The sequence below is a fragment of the Corticium candelabrum genome, chromosome 8 (assembly GCF_963422355.1).
Source record: "Corticium candelabrum chromosome 8, ooCorCand1.1, whole genome shotgun sequence".
Taxonomy (NCBI): domain Eukaryota; kingdom Metazoa; phylum Porifera; class Homoscleromorpha; order Homosclerophorida; family Plakinidae; genus Corticium; species Corticium candelabrum.
In genome coordinates this window covers 7,856,466-7,873,965 of record NC_085092.1, presented here as the reverse complement: position 1 = coordinate 7,873,965, position 17,500 = coordinate 7,856,466, and the positions used below count along the sequence as shown (strand labels likewise).

The 17,500-nt window shown below is 43.8% G+C and overlaps 4 protein-coding genes across 6 annotated transcripts in view; 3 read left to right on the top strand and 1 right to left on the bottom strand.

Moving 5' to 3' along the window:
* The window catches only part of LOC134183198 (transmembrane protein 216-like), a 2,895-nt gene extending 395 nt beyond the window's left edge, over positions 1–2,500 (top strand). The window contains exons 4-7 of the mRNA XM_062650680.1: positions 1,189–1,281; positions 1,350–1,458; positions 1,520–1,612; positions 2,171–2,500. Of these exons, the coding sequence (XP_062506664.1) occupies positions 1,189–1,281; positions 1,350–1,458; positions 1,520–1,612; positions 2,171–2,189 (314 nt within the window). The 3' untranslated portion in view covers positions 2,190–2,500. The remainder of the gene's footprint in view (positions 1–1,188; positions 1,282–1,349; positions 1,459–1,519; positions 1,613–2,170) is intronic.
* A 668-nt stretch (positions 2,501–3,168) lies between these two features.
* On the bottom strand, positions 3,169–6,697 carry LOC134183229 (serine/threonine-protein kinase PINK1, mitochondrial-like). Of its 3 annotated transcripts, XM_062650717.1 has the most exons (8): positions 6,191–6,697; positions 5,719–5,964; positions 5,183–5,356; positions 4,713–4,962; positions 3,767–4,016; positions 3,686–3,698; positions 3,531–3,625; positions 3,169–3,464 (listed from the first exon to the last, which is right to left on the bottom strand). In XM_062650717.1, exons 1-8 carry the CDS (start codon positions 6,492–6,494, stop codon positions 3,294–3,296), a joined length of 1,503 nt encoding a protein of 500 aa, XP_062506701.1. In that variant the 5' UTR covers positions 6,495–6,697; the 3' UTR covers positions 3,169–3,293. The 3 variants fall into 3 exon arrangements, with proteins under 3 accessions (XP_062506701.1, XP_062506698.1, XP_062506700.1); XM_062650714.1 differs by having other exon boundaries at positions 3,531–3,698; XM_062650716.1 differs by having other exon boundaries at positions 3,531–3,698; positions 5,719–5,937.
* A 1,107-nt stretch (positions 6,698–7,804) lies between these two features.
* Positions 7,805–8,428, top strand: LOC134183024 (uncharacterized). The gene has a single exon (XM_062650468.1). The coding sequence runs from the start codon at positions 7,805–7,807 to the stop codon at positions 8,426–8,428; it is 624 nt and encodes a 207-aa protein (XP_062506452.1).
* A 54-nt stretch (positions 8,429–8,482) lies between these two features.
* LOC134183023 (zinc finger MYM-type protein 1-like) lies at positions 8,483–9,795 on the top strand. The gene is made up of 3 exons (XM_062650467.1): positions 8,483–8,947; positions 9,005–9,490; positions 9,568–9,795. Exons 1-3 carry the CDS (start codon positions 8,483–8,485, stop codon positions 9,793–9,795), a joined length of 1,179 nt encoding a protein of 392 aa, XP_062506451.1.
* The last annotated feature ends 7,705 nt before the right edge of the window (positions 9,796–17,500 follow it).

The window sequence follows — 17,500 nt, the reverse complement described above, 5'->3', positions numbered from 1 at the left end:
TCTACTAATCGTTTAATGTTTCGTGTCGTAGTCATTGATCGTTCACGTTTGGTTTGGCATTTTTGTTTGTTGATTCCTCGCGGTCCGGATTTTCATACGCGCATATGGTTAATAGCTTAATTAATTAATCGGACAAAATTAATTTCAATGAAATATTGTTTGTATTGCCGGCTTTGTTCTTTTAAAAATAAAATGTTGATGTAGAGTTGTGAGTGTCTTTGCTCCTCTGGCAGCTTACATGTGATCTATACATTGCATACATCTGTGTATAAAATTAATATAATTTTTATTTTATGTGTATGTGTACATTATATAGTATTCGTGTACCATTGACATCTCACCAGCCTACGGGACACCAGAACCTTTCCACACTGTTTGACAGAGACACTGGGCTAAACGAATGCTTTAGTCATAGCTAAACACACAGGCGTCGTCACATAAGTCACGTGACTGATGACATACTATTTTGCTGGCAACAAGATTCTCAGTCAGTTGGGCTGTAAAACAGCAAATCGAGTTGGCATGGGTTTAGTGTGCTGTGTGTGTGTGTGTGTGTGTGTGTGTGTGTGTGTGTGTGTGTGTGTGTGTGTGCTAATTGACAGCCTCGTGACTATGCTCAGTGTTCGAAATCGTGGTTGCCAATGGCAACTAAAACTTTCCTCTGGCGATTGAATGTTTCAAAGCTAGTCGTCAGGTTTGGTAAAATTTGTTACGTCTGGAGCACTTGCAGTCTCTAAGAGTCAATCACGTTTATGTAGCTAACTAATCTTGTTATCGCTGAGTGGCAATTTTGGTTACACTGATGTGACACTCTAGCGGACAGAAGGTATTGAGAACGTTTGTATCATGCAAGGCACTCGGTTGATTTGAATTGTCGTTCATTTTGAACGTTTAAAGTTGAGGTCTGGGCTCCAAGGCTGTTATTGCCACGCCTATGTGTTACCCTGGCAATTAGCTGATTTTGGAATTTCAAACACTGATGCTTCTGCAAAGCTTTGGATTGTATATTGAAGCAACAATTTGTGTGACACTTCAATGAGGGTTGCCAGACATGTCACAACACAGAGGGATATACTATACACCTACATTGTATTACAAGCTACGCTTAACTTACTGCTTTCGTTGAATCAAAATTTAGTAGTCACAGTCGAGATATAATTTTTCACTTTTGTGTTAATTAATCAACAGGCACTGTGTTGCCGTATCCCGGCAGTAATCTGGCCGCAGAGGTTGTTCTTCTCTTTCTTTATGCAGCCGTCGAGGCTTGCAGGTTGTTCTTCGGTGAGTGTGTGTGACTCAACTGGAGAGAGCTGTGGCGGTTGCATGTGGAGTGTTTGTCTCACGTTTAGGTGCTAAAGGAAATTTGACGCAGCGGAAGGTGCCGTTGTTGGTTGCGCTTGGATTGTCTATTCCGGTGCTGTTTGGGTATCTGTTTTTTCTGTTGTGGCAGACTTATGTGTAGGTTGGGTTTGATGTTGTTGTTGTTGTTGTTGTTTGTGTGAGATTTTTGTTGTTGTAGGTTGAGATTGGAGGTGATTCTTGTTGGTATTGGAATGGTGCTGTTGGGATTCCAGATATTGTTTAGTCTTGTTACGGTGTGGGCCTTTTTGAGGTAATCTATTGTGTTGGTGTCATTAACATATTGTGTTGGGTGGTTGGGACTTACAATGTATTGGAGGGATGCATAGGTGACTATTGTATTGGAGGGATGCATCTCACAATACACTAGACTATAGTGATGCATCCCACAACATTAGACTATTGTATTGGAAGGATGCATCCCACAATACATTAGTTATTGTATTGGAGGGATGCATCTCACTATACATTAGTTATTGCATTGGAGGGATGCATCTCACAATACGATAGTTATTGTATTGGAGGGATGCATCTCACAATACACTAGACTATTGTATTGGAGGGATGCATCTCACAATCCATTAGTTTATTGTATTGGAGGGATGCATCTTACTATACATTAGGTTTTTGTATTGGAGGGATGCATCTCACAATACATTAGTTATTGTATTGGAGGGATGCATCTCACAATACATTAGTTATTGTATTGGAGGGATGCATCTCACAATAGACTGAATAGATGTTTGTCATTAAGTTGTTGATCACAACATCATCATAGAGTCTCATTTCCATTCTCTGCTTCTCATTTTAGGCAAGACAGTATTCGGTGAGCTTGTCACTCTTACATCATAACTTACTGATCTATTTCTATTGAACGTGCATGAATGATGACACGTGTTTGAACATCCTCAATCATGCAGTTTGGCCAGTACAATTTAAGAACTCTACGTAACAACATGAAGTCAGTTTTTCACGATTAAATGTTAGCCGTCCGACCGTTTATTTACAAACTCTGTATTTCCACAACGGCAAGCCGCACTGCATTAAATGCAGTCTTGTAGTGTAGTCGTAGTATCGGTGCTGCCGTGTACAAATGTGCTACTATTGTTTTCAATTGAGCCAACGTTGGCATCTCAGCTAAATCGTGTGAACAGTCGTGTGCTCAGCAGATTCTCTACTTCACTTCATTGCACTTGCAGTGTGCAAGTTGCAGTTACTGTAATCACATTTCTATCATGTAGGATTGTAGATGTTTTGTGAGAGCACTGCATGTGGTGTTTGTTTGTGTGTGTGTGTGTGTGTGTGTGTGTGTGTGTGTGTGTGTGTGTGTGTGTGTGCGTGTGCACGCGCGCGCGCGTGTAGTGGTGAGGTGTTGGGTGGGTGGATGTGTACACCAGCATGTATACAAAGACAAATTTCAATGACTCAAGAGATTCAACAGATAAACACGCTGTCGTACAATATGGGCTATACAGATTGCTATACATATGAAATGAGACATTTGCATCTCATGAGGCATGGCAACATCAACAAAATAGATTTTCATTTACTTTCTCCAAGGCATCAAGTAAGGTAGGGATGAACAGTGTGCTCCACCATGCATATGTGTGTAACCCAGCCTAACACTTGCAGCTGTGTGGCAAGCCTAATGCGAGATACACATATACATTGAAATGTGTGTCTGTAATCATACTGCAACAATGGACACCTTGCTTGCAAAATGGCACTTCTACTAGCCTACAAGAGTACACCATTGCTATCGTTTGATGTAACGACGGGTGTGGTGCCCAACTTGAGAGCATCATATGCATGTACTTTGATGTACTTTTCTGTATTTTGTAAACTTGACAGTAATCAAAGGTCACTCTACTCATCCAGTTTTACTGGGATATGATACCTTGTTCTGGATTTTTGTAGTTAGAGTTCGACTACATCTAATGTAGTAAATACTGGTTCATAAGACTTGCAACTTGAGCAGGAGAAAAGAGATGCAAATAGTTGAGGAAAATGGGATCACAAAGAAGATCCTCATCACTTCTGTCTTTCAAAGTCATCACCTGCTCGAGATGCCAATGCTTAACTTCATCTGTGTCCATTGTATCACCCTGTTGTAACAAAAATCACAGCTAAGTTACTCCAAAGAGAGACTGTCTACATGATGTGTACTGTACTTCTGGAATAGGTGGACCATAGAGTAGAATGCAACACAGCAGACCTGCTTCTGACGCATTTGGTCTCTTGTCGACATCAAAGTGGAGAAGACTTTCTAGCAGTTTACGGCAATGAATAGAGTATTCAGGTGGTAATGAGGGAAGAGTGGGAATACCGTGACTTTTTCTCTACGAATACGTTATTAAAACTTAACTGACTTAAAGTCAACATGCAAAGCCTCATCTAAAGTTCTTACTCGCTTCTCCTCATGAGTTACAACATTTGTTGGGTCTGTGCCAGTTGCAATCTCATGTGCCATCATACCAATTGCCCACAGGTCAGCTTTACTTACATCACGTGTTACTTCAGGATCTTCTGGTAGATATGACAGTTCACGAGCGAGGTGAACAGTATTGCCTCCTCCAGTGTCACGAAGATTTCTAGCACTAACTTTTTCCAGACAATTAGGTGCATGGTAACTGCAGCCGAAGTCGCATATTACCAACCTGTAACATCAGAGAGTTAAGTAAAGTTTTGCTCCATTACTGCAGACTCTGTAAACAGTTATAGTGTCATTAGAGTAGTGTTGGCATTTGTATTCCCAAAACAGAAAATGCAGATCCATGTTTTTGACGTATGAGATGATACACGTATAGAAATTGTCAGTCAGTATGGGAGAATTTTACTCATTCTTGTTGACTGTAACCCAAACACTCTCGAAACACCTTCAAAGTTCTACGTATAACATCAGAACAACGCTGGAAACATTTACTGTATGCTTGTCAAGTTATTAACTTTTGATTCGTCTGTTGACTCATCTCTTCTCTATATTTATAAAAGTCAATGCCGGGCCGATTGCCACAAAACTATGCATGAAGACTGCGTTCCACACCACAATGCAAACGCACGCTTCAGTGTCTAGACGGTCCCCTCTCTAAGAGTTGACCCCAAGTGAAATCTTGCGACGACGTGACCGCGGTGCGACTTCAAATTTACAATTCCCATGCACATGCCACGGGAATATCTGTTTCATGCTTGGGCTTTGCTCTACCGGCGGTATCGAGTGTATTCTGTACTAGGCTACCATAACTAGCTGATGCAAGTGAGTCATGAATCACTAGTAAATATAAAATTGTTCTGCTTACTTTTACATTAATATCAACTTGTGACACACGCACATGCTCTCGTGCACACACACACACCTGACATTGTCTCCAGGTCCTTCACGTGAAACTAGCACGTTGTCGAGTTTAAGATCTCGATGCACGATATTGTGTTTTCCTAAATGCTCTATGCCTGCCAGCAATTGCACGAGAAACAAAAGGAGTGTACGAGGAGTCATCAAGCCGTTCTTGCGAAGTAACCTGCAATGGGTCTGCAAATTGCACTCATGTTGTTCCATAAGCAGAAACAATGATCTGTGGCCACCTTCTGGAGGCCATTCTGGCAATTCTATAGAATGAAAAAATCAGTCAAAAAGTGTCACTTGCAACACCCACAAGAAGTCTTGCAACACACCTCATATACACATGCATGTTTTTGGTTGCAGTGCTACCCGGTGTTTATCAACAAATTATAAAAAAGCAACAAAACAGTCTCACAAAACCGGCTTAGAAGTAGACTGGCTTGGTAAGGTGTGTATATGTATGTGCCTATATGCATTTCATCTGACCTCCTTCAATTTCTGAACAAAAATGATGCAACACTCGGATAATGTTGCGATGAGGGATGCAAGGAATGTCATATTCAAGCCTGAAGCGCCTGTCGATATCTTCCTCTGACATGGGGACATCATCATCTGTTGCATAAGGGTTGAACACGGCTTTCAGTACACAGCGCAACCTCTCTGTGAGAATAACAAACAATATAGACAGGCAGACTTAAAAGATTTATGAGACAGTCTAACAAAGACATGTAACCTCAAGACTGTAGTGTAATCGTATCTACATAAATAAATTGCATGACGTCGTGGGTAGATAAATAGATTTGCATGACGTCATATGAGTAGATAAATAGATTCTATGACGTCATATGGGTAGGGGGGATGTGGGTGGATGGGTGAGTATGGGGATAAGTATGGGGGTAGGTATGGGAATAAGTATGGGGGCGGTATGACACTACACAAGCTAGTTATCTAGATACAATGACACTACAAATGATCAATTGACAAGACTACAATCAAGCAGGCGGGTGAGCAAAAATATGTACCTTGAGACGCCTCTTTGCCTTTCACTTCGTAAACAATGGAGTTGCATCCATATTGTCCCATTGGCTTTGTTACAGACTTACCAATGCATTTTCCAATATTGAGATTCTCGAGGCTTGAAATGCTGCTCAAGTACCGTGCTTCTCGGTTTTCCAAAATCAGTCGCCTTTGCTCTGCTGTTTTCACATTCTTGTTCAGCTGGATAAGACGACAGTATCCACCTGCAACATCTAAGTGCTTTGCTTCTGCTAGAAATGTGTTAAATTATTATTCAACATATTAATTAATTAATTAAACCATTATGTACGATTGCTTTCCAGAATTACTTAGTTGCTGCATGTGTCTCAATGTGCTGCAATTATATATATATATATATATATATATATGTGTGTGTGTGTGTGTGTGTGTGTGTGTGTGTGTGTGTGTGTGTGTGTGTGTGTGTGTGTGTGTGTGTGTGTGTGTGTGTTGTATTACCAGATAGCTGTCTCCTTAGCTCTTCGTTTTCAATTAGACATTGTCTATGCCTTTCCTGTTCACGGCCTAGCTCACGAGCTAGATTTTCTGCTTGCTGCTGAAGTCGTTTTTTCTCCATCTCATCTTTTGTTTCTCCTTTCTCATTCAACAACTCATTGGTTGCTGCACTACATTCCTCGTGAAGTTGGTCTTGATTACTTGCTCCATTTCCTGTCTCTATTTTCTCATTCAGAATCTCACTAATTGTATGGCAAGTTGTCTGTTCTTGGTCAGCAACAACAACGTATTCCTCATCAATACGCATACTGTAAAAGACAATATTTTACCTCATTACAACCACATGTGTCAAATACCACGCATGTACTGTACGGCACAACACCAGGTACTATACCATATGGTAAAGTCAAACGTTCTTGCATCTTGATAACCGACCGCGCGCAGTGTGGATTGCAGCCCGGGATGTGTTCTAGTGGTGGTGATAGCAACTCATCCGGGGCTGCAACTTTTTTATTACACACACACACACACACACACACGCACACACACACACACGCACACACACACGCACACACACACGCACACACACACGCGCACGCACACACACACACGCACACATACGCACACGCACACGCACACATACGCACACGCACACGCACACATACGCACACGCACACGCACGCACACACACGCGCACGCACACACACACACGCACACACACACACGCACACATACGCACACGCACACGCACGCACACACACACACACCAGATTGCATAGCTAGATAGTCTTTTCCTTGAAACGCCGGTAGAGACTTTATAGCACTATGCGAGGTAATAGACACCCAGGGTATCCACATTCCAAACCAGAGACGTAGCGTGTTTACGCAGCGTGTTTACGCAGCGTGTTTACGTAAGAAAGATGACGCACATCAGAACATCCACACCGAATCACGAGTTCTTGTCTGAGACACGTTGTCACACCATCTCTATCTCTCTCTACAAAAGCGCGCACGTGATCCAATACTTGCCACAAGATCGTAGTCATGAGATCTATATTGGAAACGTAGATCTGCTTCTGCAAGTATTAGATGTAGCCAATGCCATGGGTGTGCATGCAGAGATGCAGATCTAGTCATAGTAGGAAGTGTGGGAGCTAGTCGTAGCCAGCAAATGTAATATTTGAGGCTCTAGCTAGAGACTAGTTTAGTACAGTCGTACCTCATTCTGCGCCGCGTTGTTAGTTTGAACATCGCATCGAATTCCTGTGCAAACAAGTAAAAAATACCGTGATGTAGTATACTAATTAGATTAGCTACGTATATCCGCGTAGTCTGCGTTCAGTGTTCTGCGATCTTCCGTGTCTGAATCAGAGGGTACGTGTCATACAGGGGCGTAGGAGCCGATCCGGCAGGCCCGGCGGTCGCCAGACCATTTCGCCAGCGGCACAATGATGCACACTTCCGGTTTACGGGTATAGGCGATTAAATAAATTATGTATTTACTGCAAAATGTCTACTGCCACACGAGTCGTGCCTCGGCTTTCAGACTGTTGCCCTGCCTTGGTTTCCCGACTATCGCCCACTGGCAAGTGGTCTCACGTGATTTCGACTCTCAAGATGGCGGATTGCCCAGCTGCATACGTCCGTATTGATAAGTTTCATCCACCAAAGACCTTCAGATTTCCCCGTCGCGAGTTTGGATCAAAGGGCGAGACTCGTTCGTTCAAAGCAGAGTGGTGTGAAAAGTTCGATTGGCTGCATTACGACACTTTCGCTGATGCTGCGTTCTGCCACGTTTGCATGAGTGCTGAACTAGAGAAAAAGTTTCTGGCGAGCACGAAGAGAGATCATGCCTTTATCAGTAAAGGATTTACTAACTGGAAAGAGGCGACGATTGCGTTCAAAAAGCATTTGGCCAACGCTTGTCATCGGGAGGCAGTGTCCGGAATACAAGATCTACCGAAACACGTACATGACGTTGGAGAGTTGCTCGACTCTCAGCACCGCAAGGAAAAGGCAATCAATAGAGATATGTTTCGGAGAGTACTGCAGAATGTTCGCTTCCTTGCTCGTCAAGGTTTAGCTCTGAGAGGACACCGTGATAGTACAGAAAGTAACTCTAGACAGCTGATGCGTCTAAGAGCATTTGACTGTGCCGAAGTTTTGGAGTGGATGGATAAGAAGACAAATAAGTGTACCTCTCCTGACATTCAAAATGAGTGCCTTCAGTTGATGGCCTAGCACATCTTGCGGCAAGTTAGCAATAGTATCTGTAGAAATGGATTCTATACTATTATGGCTGATGAATGCACCGATGTAGCAAACAAGGAACAGTTTACAATCTGCATTAGATGGGTGGATGACAGTCTAACAGACCATGAGGATGTGATTGGATTGTATAATGTTGGCACCATTGATGCAAATTGTCTGGCAGCGACTATCCGAGATGTCCTTCTGCGTATGAGCTTGAAAATGACACTATGCCGTGGGCAATGCTATGATGGTGCGTCAAACATGACTGGAAGCAAGCATGGTGTTGCAACTCAACTTCAGGCAGAGGAGAGTCGAGCTGTACTAACGCATTGCTATGGGCATGCACTAAACCTGGCCATAGGAGATGCAATGAAGCAGTCTAAGATATGCAGAGATGCATTGGACACGGCATATGAAATTTCCAAGCTGATCCGATTTTCACCAAAGCAGAATGCAGCCTTTGACCATATCAAGGTAGAAACCTCAGCAGATAATGAAGGACTGGCTGTGGGTATCAGATAATTTTGTCCAACAAGGTGGACTGTTCGTGGGGACGCCATTCAGAGTATTATTGACAACTACAATACACTCCAGCAGCTCTGGGATGAGTGCCTTGACAAGAGACTTGATCCAGATGTCAAAGGAAGGATCATTGTCGTCAAGACTCAAATGTCACAGTACTATCTTCTCTTCGGCTTGCATCTCAGCAAGAAAGTATTACAAATTACCGACAATCTTAGCCGAGCACTCCAGAAACAGTCAATGTCGGCAGCAGATGGCCAAGAAATTGCTCAGATGTCATTGGAGACCCTGAAAGGCATGCGTACTGATGAAGTATTCAGCCTCTTCTTCGCTCTAGTTGGCCAGTCTTGTCAGCATGCAGGTACCAATGAGCCTGTCCGTCCCCGGAAACGGAAAGCTCCTTCTCGACTAGAAGTAGGATCTGGAGATGGTTTTCACAGCATAACGGTTGAGGAACACTATCGCCGTCAGTACTTTGAAGCCCTTGATCTGGCTATTTCCGGCATCAGAAAGCGCTTGATCAGCCTGGTTATGCTGTATACAAGAACCTTGAAGGGCTGCTTGTCACTGCTGCCAATTAGCAGTGCTTCCAAGCTTATTTCCAGCAAGTAGCATCATTTTACAAAGATGACTTCAAACCTGTAGAATTGGAAGCACAGTTGCTGAACCTCGGCACGTGGTTTTCAAGGAAGAAGCAGGAAGCAGTATCATTGCAAGATTGCCTGCAGTATCTTAGAAGTTTGTCAAATGGCCAGCGATCATTCTACAGTGAAGTATGCTGCTTAGCTCGTCTTATTCTAGTAATGCCATCTACAAATGCTGTAAGCGAGTGAAGCTATTCTGCCATGAGACGTCTTAAGACATACCTACGAAGCACGATGCGTCAGACAAGGCTCAATCACGTTCTGCTGCTAAATATGCACAAGGAAAGACTGGATAGTCTGGACTTGGCTATTATTGCTAATGATTTTGTCTGGGGGAAATGAACACCGCCTTAGAATTTTTGGCAATTTTTAGAGGAACCAGCGAAGTCAATTATCGTAACCATGTTGTGATAATTATTTAATGACGTAAGTGACTACGCACTTTAATTGCAGTCACGTGAGGTACACGCCCATATAACGCGCGCTACGCCGGACCAATCCAAATTTGCTTCCTACGCCCGTCATCTAAGGGATAGATACTACAATTGGCGACGAAGATATGGCAACGGGTGAACACGGGAAGATTAGCGATTTTCGACTAGGTATCGACAGTGTTGAAGACTACAAAGAGAGGTTTCTACCAGAGGCGTCGCTGGACGTCCAAAATTGGGGGGGGGCAGCGCTAGGATTATCTCCACGCTGGAAGAGCAAGGCTTCTTATCGTGCCCCGCGTTCGAGAGTGCTAATCATTCAACTAAACTGGCCTCGTGTGTGTGTGCGTGCGTGCGTGCGTGCGTGCGCGCGCGTGTGTATCACAATACACAGAGAAGCAACATTGGTAGATACAGAGGGATGAGTTGTCATATTCATGATAATGTATTTAATTGGGTTACACTAAAGGCATACGCTGGTCAGTAATATCAGCAAATTGCAACACTAAGTCCTCGACGTTGGCTTCTAGATCTGCTGTAAGTTCCTTTTCAAAAGACATGAGTGCTAGTGAGAGGAGCCTATCATCCGACATTCGAGTTCTTAGCCAAGTTTTCAGTCTTTTCAGTGCAGAGAACGATCTCTCTGCATTTGCAGATGTCACTGGAGTGCACAGAAAAATCTTGAACAGTTGCAAGACAGCTGGAAACAAGGCTCTACAACCATGGTCAACAAAGAATACGGTCAATTCCTTGACAGTGTGAACGGTGTTTTCGCCAGCATTCTGCTTAACAAAGTTATAGAAACCTGAAGCTGGGCTTTCACATGACTTGGAGGAGCATCACAGTCGTCGTCGTAGAAGTGTACTACATCTTCGACCATCTGTAAGTCGGGTTCTTCAGTTGTTGCGGATTCTAGAAGTAGACTCTGAACTTTCATAGCAATCGTCACATCCTCACTGCAGAACCGGTCTCTGAGCTGTGTCATCAAAATATCCAAGAGTTCGAAGTACATTGTTCTACAGAGTTCTTCTGCACTCTTTGGACTATGGTGTTCAGAACCACCTGTATCCAATCGTCTTGGTAGTCGCCTTTGTCTCTGTAGTCCAGGTGGCTCCAGTCCCAGTCTCCGACTATCATTGAGCAAAGACTTCCATAAATAATTGAACTCTTTGTCACTTCTGTAATCTTCGAAAGTTTTGATGACAGACTGCGTACTTTCTTGCCAGCTGAAGATCCACTGTGGAACCTTGGAGGTACAGAGACATCGCCTGTGTTACGTTCAACATCTTGTCCAACACGGAGATCCAAAAGAAAAAGCCAAAAGTAGAGATGGACTTGAGAAGAGCGGCAGCATCAGCTCCAATTATTGCATCATTCTCCAGTTCTTCTAGAGTTTCTAGTATTGCCTCGAACTGCTCCTTTACGGTATGAATGGACGAGTATCTCGATGACCACCTACTTTCACAGTAACGCTTCAACGTTTTTGGGCAATTGCCCAGTTGGCCGTCAGCCTCCAATCGTCGTCTTTGCACTTCCTGAAAAATCGAGTGTCGTTTTGCCGACCTCTCCAGTAGTTCATAGAGAGTAGAAACGATGCCAAGCTGGTTACGAACTGCTATTACCCCTTTCAGTGTCCGACAAATTAACAAAACTTGTAGTTGTCCCCGGGCAACCACGTACTGATCTTTCAGTTGTCCGTTGCTGACTACGGATGTCTGTGCAATTTCCTCTTATACAACACTACTAGTCTATTGTGGAATTGTACATGTGTGTCCAGTTACACACTACTGCAGCACACAAATACTCAATACAATTCATGCATGTACAATTACAAGCTAAAACTATTAGTGACTGATTTATTATATCTGTATAGTAACCTAGTATCAATCACGACTTCAAATTGTGACACCATCAGAAACAAACACAAAGTATGCACGACTGAGATGTCTACATAAGAACAACACTGGAATGACTTACTACTATAAGCTAGAACGAAAGTCTTACAGAGCAGCAGTTGTGATATTAAGACCTCCTTTCTTCTGATTGTGGTCACACGCGTGCATACATACTGTACGCGAAGCAAGAATGTGTTGAGGAGTGGCGTTTGCCACCACCTGGACAAATGTTTCAACCTGCTAATGATTTGCTAAAGTACATGCCATGCAAGAGTTATAGAAGAAAGGCGCACAATGACACCTCTAGAACTACAGTTACTTCTACTAAGATTGTCGAATTAAGATACTCAGCACGTGCAACTATGTATTACTCACAACAGCAGTTCACACCCGTATTTTGTCATCTGATACATGTACTCAAGTAGCACACTCGATCACACCATTTAGTAGCTTGATACGCCTTGTTTGGCATTTGTCTGGTTTGGCATTGCCACCTGCCGTCTTCTTGCCACGCGTTATTATTGCTTTAGATGTAGCGGTTACAGTAGACTGACATGCCATTTTGCATCACCACGTGAAGCAGATTCATTGCACTACCTTGGTTGTCCCTGGGCAACTACACATCAATTATTCAGTTGTCCGTAAAAAAATTGGTTGTCCCGGGCGCCCGGGCTACCAATTTGTCGGACACTGCCTTTGCAAGCATCCTGTACGGTGAGATTTAGTTGATGGGCGTAGCAATGCACGTAAACGGCTTTCTTCGCAACTTCCCTAACTCTGCTTGCCAAGCCTGAATACCTACCCCTCATGTTAGCAGCCCCATCATAGCACTGCGCTCTAAGTAGAGCCATTGGTAGATCAAGGCGTGACATAACATCCGTCAACAGCTGAAACAAAGACTCACCATCTGTCCTTGCCAGAGGCCAAAAGCCAAGAAAACGCTCTCTCACTTGAAGACTGTTAGTTACATAGCGAATGCAAACAGACATCTGCTCAACTTTTGACAAGTCCACGGTTTCATCGCATATGACTGCAAACATCCCACTTTCCTTGGCTTCCTTCACTATCGTACGTTGGATATTGTCTCCAATTAGACTTATCATCGCATTCTGACTTGACGGACTGGTGTAGTGAGTTCTTCCCTGTAAGTGACGCTTCAGATCTGGGCTACTTCTGGACATTAGCTCAAGTAGCTCCAGGAAATTTCCTCTGTTCAGTGACTGATCTGTTTCATCATGACCTCTCAATGGAAGGCCTTGACGCCCTAGGAAAAGGATGGCTTCAAATATCTTTTTGACATTACTTCTGTTGAGAAGGATTTGAGCTTGATAACCGGAACTCATTTGTTGAGCAACAGAACTTCCTTTCACGTCCAACTGTTTCAAACTTTGCCACACACCCATACTTGACCTATGACTGAGTGACGTTTCGTGATCTCTAAAATCACTTAGGGCTGACTTCCAGTTCTTGAAGCCTCTGCTTATGAAAGCCTGATCAGGCTTTCCATGCTTGTCTAATCCAACACTGACTGTAAGCCGGCAAGGAAAACAAAACGCAGCATCAATGCCCGGACTGTACTCCAACCACACGAACTTGGTATACCAGTGCTCCTGAAATGATCTCAGTCTCTGGCCAAATGTACGCTTAGGAAATTCCCCCAACTGCAAGTCATTCCCAAGGGGTTGGTACGGGCCATTGTTGACTACGACGTTTTGAGGACCCCTCGCTGGGTCACGGTCAGCAAGACAGACTGGAAGCGTTTCGGAAGTACTGGAGAGATGAAGGGAAGACTCTAATGGCAATTCTGATGCAGTGGAAAGTTCATTCGCAACAACACTAAACCTTTCAGCTGAACCACCAATCTGGCTTCCCTGCGTAGACAACCTTGAACTTGACGCAACACCAGCAGGAGTAGAACGGCGTCTAGCAAGAAAGACATATTCCGAAACTAACTGAATCATCACCATACGGAAAGAAACTACTTCACGAAGCTGGTTAACAGCTTTTGACCCTTCCGTTTCTCCGCTGCCTTTCCGGGTTCCGAAGACATGACTACTGCGTAACGCACGCTAAATTTTGTACGGAACTTCGAGCCATTGTACGATATGAAATAAAACCTACATGTCTAACACATTTTGTAACAGTTCCATTTCAGTAGAATGCGGAGTTAGCTACTACGCAGTAACATATCACTAGACATTGTCAATTGTCTAGACGGCCACGCCTACTAATATTGGGGGAGCCATGGCCCACCCAGGCCCCTATTGAGCGACGCCTCTGACTGAGGCATCCGGCTCGAGACCTCCGGGAAACAAAATAGCCAATTAGCTACTACCCTAGATAATCTGCATGTCATTATGTGACCATGAAACCGTATCTACATGACGTAAAATTCCTTAGGGCGGTCTGAAACCAGTCTCCCCACGGCGAGGATTGACAATCCGGGGAATGACGAAGGCGGGGAGAGACTGGCTCGAGTCTAGTACCTGACTTGTAACATTTTGCTTGTTCCACAGTGTTTCTGCATAGTGGCTCTGCAGTCTGCCAGCTTGAATTTTGGGTGTGCGTGGCTGAGCGGCCGTGGTGTTGTTGCAAAGATCACTAGTGTCGTCTTTAACAGAAATTTGGCGTTTGACGGGAATTTGCGAAGGAGAACGTGCATTGTCCATGACAGCGTCTGTTTGTGGGACAAAGCGGCTCGGCCGACCTGTAAGTACGCTAGTGCGTCTCTAATCATTTCTGTTTTACGATATCCAAAGTCAGAGCGAACAGACGCCTAGCTAATCTACATGTGCACGTGCATGTTTTCCCGCATTGATGTTTTGTTTTGGCTCTGGGGTCACCTCATTACAACAGTAGGCGACGTCTAGCTAGAGAAGCCGCACAAACAACAAGACGCCTAGAGAAGCTGCACAAAGAACGAGACTTTTACATTCTTGTGAGCTGGAAAATCGGTGGTGAGCTGCTTGTTTGGTCTCCATTTGTAACCTCGGTTTCCCACCAACAAACAGAGCAATGATCACGCCCGTTACTTCATCACGTAAGGCGAAGATTGCCAGCCGGCCTAGCGTCGAGGCTCTCCGACTTGTAACATTTGGCTTGTTCCATCATTTGGAAACAACTACATTTGTAACATGCATTTAGACACAACGCCTAGCTAATCTAGCTGCATTTGTAACGCTCCCACATCTAATTTTGTTTTGGCTCTGGTACCTATGCCACGCCTAAAACCGGCCATAGTTACGACCTCAAAAGCTGCACAAACAATCACCTGCACAAAGAACCGACGAGCGAAGGCTGTAAAAATAGAAGCGAGGTCCCACGGGACATTGACTGACGGACTGCGTAGCTACCCGTTGCACACGGTAGCAGCCAGTCACGTGACTTACCTCAAGCTCGACCTGTGACCATTTCAATTAGGCTTCTTATTTATTACCCACATCATACCATTCTGTCATACGATTTTGTCATAGCGCGACTAATTTACCTTCAAGGTGCATACCGGCCGAGGGTTTGCACTTCGAGTGCTTCTTCATTCTTGTACTGCACTTGTCTTTTGTCAGGTTCATGCTCGAAAATGCACGTTCACATTCAAGAGCTCATACACATGAGCGTTACCCCAGCAATCCAAATTGGTCATATTCCGCCATCTGCGTTAATCTGCTGAAGAATGTATCAGGCTGCTTTTCACATTGCAGAAAGAGGTAATCCATCGACTCATCATTCCTGTAGGCGCTATTGCCTTTTCGCAACAGGACCATTCAAACTGTTCCTGCAGTACTTTCTGACAAATGCTTCTATGTCACATTTAGAGTACTTGCGGTTTACTGGGTTTAAAAAGCTGACGTTTTGGACAACAAAGTCCAGTTCTGGAAAACGGGAATCGAGTGATCTGCCTGTAGCAACTGTGAAAATTGAAGATGTTCTTCATCACTTCATGCAACTGAGCATAGGAGAGCTGGCCGGATGAAATTACCTTGTCCTTGAAATCATCAAACTGTGTACAGTCAATAGAGGGATGCATCTCATAATACACTAGACTATTGTATTGGAGGGATGCATCTCACAACACACTAGACGATTATATTGGAGGGATGCATCTCACAATACTAATAGACTATTGTATTGGAGGGATGCATCTCTCAATACGTCACTGACCTGTGCAGCAACTGCATCACATCCACAGCAGTTGACGCATCCAACCCTGATGTCGGCTCATCAAGATACAAAACCACAGGTGCAGCAACCAACTCCATTCCAATATGCGTTCGCTTCCGTTCCCCACCAGAAACACCGCGAGAAACTTCAGCATCCATCTGACTCCCAACCTGCAACAAAATGCCATCTGACCAACAACCAAAAAACTCTAGTTTAGTTGTATACTTTAGTGTCTGCTACCAGTTGCAATCCCAGTTCGTGTATAAGTGTGTTAACTCTTTGCTTTCTTTGTGATTGGCTGCTAGTAGACGGAAGACGAAGAGAAGCAGAAAACTGAAGATTCTCACGAACGGTTAATGTTGGTGTAAGGACATCATCCTGAATTAAACATGAAAACATTGAAAACAATTGTTTTACATTTTCATTTTAACATTTTAGTTTGTGTGTGTGTTTCTGTATGTGTCTGTCTGTCTGTCTGTCCGTGTGTCTGTCTCTTTGTCTGTCTCTGTGTGTATCTGTCTGTCTGTCTATTTGTCTGTCTGTCTGTCTATCTCTATGTTTGTCTGTCTGTCTGTTTGTCTGTCTGTCTATCTGTATGTTTGTCTGTCTGTCCATGTGTCTGTCTGTCTATTTGTCTGTCTTTCTGTGTGTGTGTGTGTGTGTGTGTGTGTGTGTGTGTGCACGTGTGTGTGTGTGTGTGTGTGTGTGTGTGTGTGTGTGTGTGTGTGTGTGTGTGTGTGTGTGTGTGTGTGTGTGTGTGTGTGTGTGTGTGTGTGTGTGTGTGTGTGTGTCTATCTGTTTGTCTGTGTGTCTGTCTGTCTATCTGTCTCCTTGTCTGTGTCTGTCTGTCAATAGATATATGCTAAATACTCATACAGTCTTCCTGTTCTTACCTGTATAACATATCCAGACACAAGCTGATAGTTATCTAGAAGTGGCTGTCCATTCAACAATACCAATGCATCATCATTTGATGGTCTTCGCCTTCCAGCAAGAATGTCCAACAACCTATCATCCGCAACCATTTCGTTACAAGATATTGATTCACATGTACATTTTGGTTAGCAACAGTTAACTGACTCACGTGGTTTTTCCACCACCAGATGGACCCATAATAGCATTAACTCCAGGTTTCATGATTCCGCTATAAAGCACATCCGTTATTTGTGTGTGTGTGTGTGTGTGTGTGTGTGTGTGTGTGTGTGTGTGTGTGTGGTGTTAATTAATTAACCTCGCTTGTCAGACCATTTGCGCTATTAGTCACGTGCACAATCCTATCCACCTATGAAATACCTAATCCTCTTCAAAATTTGTTTACTCCTTCTTCTACTCCAGGCCACCTTACTGCCACGCCCTCTCCCACACTGTACTCAACATCATGAAATGACACAACAGGTTGCACACTCAACG

Bases quoted from the DNA above. Each gene is read 5' to 3' on its own strand.
- LOC134183229 (XM_062650714.1), bottom strand. From the start codon at position 6,494: ATGCGTATTGATGAGGAATACGTTGTTGTTGCTGACCAAGAACAGACA. The intron at 5,965-6,190 runs GTAATACAACAC...ACACATTTCTAG, and splicing joins GCTAAGGAGACAGCTATCTG to CAGAAGCAAAGCACTTAGAT. The intron at 4,017-4,712 runs GTGTGTGTGTGT...CTGATGTTACAG, and splicing joins GGACCTGGAGACAATGTCAG to GTTGGTAATATGCGACTTCG.
- LOC134183024 (XM_062650468.1), top strand. From the start codon at position 7,805: ATGGCGGATTGCCCAGCTGCATACGTCCGTATTGATAAGTTTCATCCA.
- LOC134183023 (XM_062650467.1), top strand. From the start codon at position 8,483: ATGGCTGATGAATGCACCGATGTAGCAAACAAGGAACAGTTTACAATC. The intron at 8,948-9,004 runs GTGGGTATCAGA...GACGCCATTCAG, and splicing joins CAGATAATGAAGGACTGGCT to AGTATTATTGACAACTACAA. The intron at 9,491-9,567 runs GTTATGCTGTAT...GCTTATTTCCAG, and splicing joins GAAAGCGCTTGATCAGCCTG to CAAGTAGCATCATTTTACAA.